We start from the raw sequence: 6,109 nt of genomic DNA on the forward strand, positions 1-6,109 counted from the left end.
TAGCTCTCCACCGAGCAGCCTCGATCCCCTCGATATCGAGGCCTAAAGCAAGTAGTATATAAACCACAGCCAACCCACAAATCAATATCACAAACTCAAGCAATCTCTTGTTCTTCAATTGCTAGCAGTCCAACTAATACAGACCCTCTCTTTGTTTTCTCAAGGTGAGACCTTCTTCATGTTTCATATGTATATACACATACATAATATATATTACATATATCTATACCTCCCACCCCTACTCATCAAAAAATGTAAATCTTCTAATACTATACTCATTCCATGCTGTATCTGTAGAATATGCTGACTTGGCATAAAGCTAAGGTAGTATTTTCAAAGGGGAGGTTGAGTGTTCGAGTCTTGCTAGGGGCAATATTATGGGTGTGTGCGTGTTTGCTTGAAATTCCGAAAATGAAAAAAAAAAAAAAAAAAAAAAGTTAGCATTTCCATGGTGTACATCTAGTGCATTAAATTTTTGGCTGCCACAGACCACTTGTATGGTATGGTATGCTACTTGCTCGTCCATCGCTAGTATACAGGAAAGATTAGTGTGTGTAATTTTTGGCTGCCAAGTGTGTGAGTTCACACATATATATAGCCTGGCAATAGAGGTTTATTTACTCTGTAATACAACTTCTACTAGTACTGGACTAACAAGAGGGACATTATTAGCTCAATATTTGTTACTACGTAATATATATAAATTTCTCTTTGCCACAACATGGACTAGTCTATATATGTATTGTACACATAACTGTCTTTCTTACTAATTTGGGAATATTTGAGACAGGAAAGATGAACAGACCAGGAGATTGGAATTGCAGGTCATGCCAACACCTGAACTTTCAGAGGAGAGACTCATGCCAAAGATGTGGAGATCCAAGACCTGGTGACTTTGGAAGTTTTGGTGGGAGGGGTGCTGCTTCATCGTTCGGGTTCATCACAGGTCCGGATGTCAGGCCTGGTGATTGGTACTGCAATGTGGGGAATTGTGGAACCCATAATTTCGCCAGCCGATCCACCTGCTTCAAGTGTGGAGCGTTTAAGGATGAAGCATCATCCGGCGGATACGAGGGTGAAATGTCTCGCTCTAGAGGTTTCGGGTTCGGTGGCGGCAGTGGTGGCAGCGGCGGCGGTGGCCCTGGTCGCTCCGGATGGAAATCCGGTGACTGGATTTGCACCAGGTAAAGTTTGCACATCTCAATGTGCAAATTACATTCATTCTGAGTTCTATAAACACACCATTTTACTTTCTTAGCATCTAAGGATAAGGAAACAGTTCAAACAATTGGCACTTACTCACTTTCGATGTAAAACTCAGACTCATAAAGCGTAAATACGCATCTCCGAATCTCTGAGTAGTAACTTTATGTAACACTATATGTCAAATGTTTGGTCTACCTTCAGTCTGTCCATTACACCATCTAGACGTCAATAAAATGCCAATGCCTTACCCAAAAGATATAGTATAGTAAGAGAGACCTAAACTTAATACTAGTTGCTATTATTTTACAAAAGTACTCCACATATCTAACTGGTCCTTTCTTACCCAATAGGCCAATTCTCACTTCCTCTGTCTTGCTCAAAATGTCCAGATACCATCCGTCTCTCTCTCTCTCTCTCACACACACACACACACAAAAAATTAAATGCTTAATGAAGTACTCTAAATATTCTCACCTTCATCTACTTACGAGCATTATAAAGAAATCTCTGAGCAGAGTTCTTATCAGCGCATCAAAATTTTGTATTAAACAGATCAGGGTGCAATGAGCACAACTTTGCTAGTAGGATGGAATGTTTCAGATGCAACGCACCAAGGGACTATGCTAGGAATATTGATCTATCTTAGACTCCCATTTTTTGCTAAGGTGAGTACTATGACAACTCTTACAAATATATATATGTGTGTGTGTGTGTGTGTGTGTGTGTGTGTGCGCAGAAAAATTAATTTCTTACTTAACAAATATACATCGCTTTCATTTTTCAGGTATCAAGCCTAAAGAGCAAGTTTAGAGAAACCATCTATATGATATCAAGCTGATCATCTTTTTTGTCCTATCCCCTACCTTTCTTTATTCCCTTAATTTTGATATTTATCTTCATAAATTTTCTTCTATTAGGGACCTTTAGATGACCTCAAGTAGAGGCAAATCTTTCATTTTGTGAGCTTTCTTATATCTAAGATAGTCATGTAGTTCTGGTGGTTTCATTCTAATGTCAGTAAGTTTGAGAGTTTCCAGTATCATTATTATTATTTGTTCCTGATCTAGGCGTTCCTAGATGAGGCATATGTAATCTTCACTTCTTATTATCAATAGAATTATGATGACATGTACTAGCATTAAATTTCAGAAACTCTCTCTGTGTTCTATATGTAAAATTATTTTGAGGGATTGGTCCAAGAAAAGTTTTAAAGTCGTATGAAATTATCACTGTAAATCAACATATCACTCCACTAAAAGATACGGCACAATGAGGTTTCAACTACCAAACAGTTCGTTGTGAAGAGAGAAAATTTTCATCGCAAAAACTTGCTTTTTGATAACAAGCCTTTTTGTCATGAGCTTGTTGGGCAAAACTGGGCATAGAACTCGCAACTAAGACAAAATTCATAGTAGAAAATGAATCAAATCATTTTCCACAAAAGTTATTTCATTAGAGAGAATAATTTCACCACAAACTAATATTCTCCTAAACATAAAACTGATAGGACAAATAAATTTTCTAAAACATAAAACTATTCATCGTCAACAAAACTAATAGGCGAAAATAATAAATCAATTTTTTACTTGCACGACAAAATATATCATTGCAAATAAATTCAATCAATAATTGTGAATAGAGTTCTTAAAACAATCTGTTTAAGTTAAGAGTCAGATTAACAGCTTTACAAACATAGATTAGTTCCATACACCGATGATTGAGAGGAAAAGGGGATACAAGGGTTACTAACTTACTGTAGGGTTTTGGTTGGAACCCTAGAGCCATGTAATTTTGCTACTCTGGAGGTTTTAATTATATTTCAATGAGGAGATCTGTCTGAAGATTATATCTGGGTAATAGGAAATTGTTTAAAGATGGCAAAATTTTCTCATATCAATTGCAACTGTAGGCACACTGTTAAGCCACCTTGGTATGAGGAGTGAAGGTTATATACATATATATATATAAATATATCTTTGCATTGTTTTGGTATGGAAGTTCTTTATGTTATATCAGAGTAACACAAGCGTTCAACTTAGTTTGAGATTAAATGATTTCAGGACTAAAATCCCAAGATTGAGATTGTGTTTAACTTCATATTTTCTTGTCACTGTAACTAAAAGAAGAAGAGAGTTCTCATTTGTTTTGCGGTAATGGGCAGAAGAAAGACAGGGAGAAAAACATTAGAGAGAGAGAGAGAATAAAATGAAGATAAAGTATAAAGGTCGTTTATTTTAGAAGGAATGGGTAAATGAGTTCTAAAAATTGGATGCACTTCTGCTAATCTTTCTCATTCGTACACGAGACCATCTCTGATTAACCTAACAAGCTTGCAAACTACAAGATCATAGTACTACACATATTAAATCTATAGTCACGGTAAATTCCCTAGCTTTTAAGCTAATAGTAGTATCTTTTAAGGTTCCTATCATTGACCTCATAAGCATGCTTAAGTGCAGATTATTGGTCAAAAAGTGACCACACATCCACTAGTGTCTCCTACTACACTCCACAGTATAGCTTTTAGTAAGATTCTTGTCTCCCTTTGAGCTAGTTTTATGTAACTTCATATCCTTTGTTGATGTTAGTCAAGTACCACCCATGCAAATACGCAATCATTTCAATAGGGTCCAGGCTGCTACAGTTGCTTAAAGAGAGATTTTTATTTTTATTTTTTATTTTATGTGCCATTTTAAGTACATAATAGTATACGAAACTTATCATATAAATATATGGTTTAGTTCAACTATCATTCTCCATTTTCACCAAAGTTGGAAAATTCCAAGTTACACAATTTAGCAACTATTTTTCACTCTCGATAGCAAGGGGTTTTGATAGTCAAGAAACTGGTTTCCAGTATTCAACTTAGGCTGTAAATAAGTTGAATTAGGGAAGATCTAAAATTGGTTTCTACTATATCTTACCCTAGATTCCTCTAAAATTTCATGATTGAATTACACACTAAATTTTTCATAAAGACGAGACATGATAAATTACACGTTAAAGACAAGACATCATTTGCATAAATTACATGTTAAAATTTTCAGCATGTCTCCATTTCATAAAGACAAGACATATGATAGACTCATCCCCTTGAAAGAAGAACATGAACAACTTTAATCATGATCTTAAATGTAAGATGGCCCCCCTAGCCTCAAAAGCCATCAACCTGGCCAATTCATTGGATTAACAAGCCAAGCACGTCCTAATCTTTAGTGCAAGAAAAAGAAAATGTCTTGGAACTTTTAAAGAGTTTAGCTAACACTGTAATAGTCAATGAATGCGAAAATGAGATAACTTTTATCTAATCCTCAGTCCAAGAAAAAGATGATGTCTTGGAATTTTTGAAGAATACTATACGCTGGTCGCTGGCCCTTTTTTATTTTTCAACAAGCCAACCATGTCCTAATCTTTAGTGGGGCAGGTTTACAGTAGACATTAGCAAGCAGGCAAGTGCTTAATTTGTAGGGGCCCAGTAGTCAATGGAGCAGAAAGAGCCTAAAAGAGGTTACAATGGCCAAAATAAGTTGAAGTTACCCTTCCCTCTTAACGCACTTATGATATTCTTAGTTTCTACTCGAATCAATGTTCTTCATAATACAATTCCGATAGCATTGTATGTTCTTCATTTTTAATGAACATTGTTGAACATATTTTATTGGACTAGGCACTGTCAGGGTAAAAAAAAACAGTCGGTTCTCTCCAACACAGATCTCCATCTTTGACCCACTAAGGGTCAGTTTGGTGCAATGGCAAAGGGAGGAAAGGGCGGGAAGGTGATGGAGGGGGATTAAAAATTTGTGTTTGGCAAAAATTGTTGGAAGGAAAGGGAAGGGTTTGGAGGGTTAACACAAGCCTTCAACAATAAATTTCTTAACCTCCCAAAAATGGGAGGAAATGAAGGGAAAGGGAAGGAGAGGCTTAGTGTGTGATTTCAGATGCCAATTTTGCCCTTGATTACATGTGAATTTAGTTTGCAAAACAAGAATTATAGACCTTGATTAGTTGATTTAGCAGTTGCAAAGAGAGAGGGGGGCAAGCTTGAGAGTTGAGAGAAGGAGGGTCAGCGGCTGAAGCTTGCGAACGGCGAACCCGAATTGGAACAGCGGGCGATGGAAACTGAAAGATCAATATGGATTTTGGTTTTTTGAACAATCTGAAATTGGGTTTTGATTTTTTGAACAATCTGAAACGATGCCGATATGGGTTTTGAAGTTTTGATTCTTGCAGACAAATATATAAACTGGAATATATGGGTTTTGAACTTCTGATTCTTGTAGTAGTTTGCAGTTGCACAGAGAGAGAGAGAGAGAGAGAGAGAGAGCAAGTTCAGAGTTGAGAACGAGAATAGAGATGGAGGCTGAAATGATTTGCCCTAAATTTTTTTTTCATTTTCTGGTGGCCGATCCATGGGCCTGAGACAAATATATATATAAATAAATTTATATTTTAAAATATAAAAAGGAGACAATTATATATATATATATATATAAATAAATTTATATTTTAAAATATAAATGGGCAAAATAGTAAATTTATTAAAATAATTCTCCTTCCTATCCTTCCATTTCTTTCCCCAAACATTATTATTATCCTTCCCTTTCTTTTCCATTCAATAATCAACCAAACACGATAGGAGACTAAAATTATCCTTCCCTTCCCTTCCCTTCCCTTTCCCTCATAACTAATATTATCCTCCCCCTTCGAACCCACCCTACCAAACATAGCCTAAAAGTCCTCTCAAATGCATACACCCATATCCATCTTATGCCTACAAGGGTAAAAAGCAAGGTCCAGGAAGTTCCTCTTATAATATATAAGTAATTATTGTACCTTGATCCACCCATATGGTGGCTTGTGTTTCTTTCATAGTTCACACCTATATATTAGGGGTCGACATCAA

At 36.1% G+C, this 6,109-nt stretch overlaps 1 protein-coding gene across 2 annotated transcripts; it reads left to right on the forward strand.

The window, feature by feature from the left end:
• On the forward strand, positions 1-2,386 carry LOC132304447 (transcription initiation factor TFIID subunit 15-like). 2 transcript variants are annotated; one of them, XM_059802127.1, is made up of 4 exons: positions 1-164; positions 796-1,184; positions 1,759-1,871; positions 1,991-2,386. In XM_059802127.1, the coding sequence occupies exons 2-3, from the start codon at positions 796-798 to the stop codon at positions 1,850-1,852; spliced, it is 483 nt and encodes a 160-aa protein (XP_059658110.1). In that variant the 5' UTR covers positions 1-164; the 3' UTR covers positions 1,853-1,871; positions 1,991-2,386. The 2 variants fall into 2 exon arrangements, with proteins under 2 accessions (XP_059658110.1, XP_059658109.1); XM_059802126.1 differs by having other exon boundaries at positions 5-164; positions 791-1,184; positions 1,991-2,384.
• Positions 2,387-6,109: the final 3,723 nt, after the last annotated feature.

This window comes from Cornus florida, unplaced genomic scaffold (assembly GCF_030987335.1).
Source record: "Cornus florida cultivar Cherokee Brave unplaced genomic scaffold, ASM3098733v1 CherokeeBrave_3.0.0_Hap2_Chr04, whole genome shotgun sequence".
NCBI classification, from domain to species: Eukaryota; Viridiplantae; Streptophyta; class Magnoliopsida; order Cornales; family Cornaceae; genus Cornus; species Cornus florida.

Excerpts from the sequence above, each read along its gene's own strand:
- LOC132304447 (XM_059802127.1), top strand. The coding sequence starts at position 796 with ATGAACAGACCAGGAGATTGGAATTGCAGGTCATGCCAACACCTGAAC. Across the intron at positions 1,185-1,758 it reads GGTGACTGGATTTGCACCAG|ATCAGGGTGCAATGAGCACA; the intron begins GTAAAGTTTGCA and ends TGTATTAAACAG.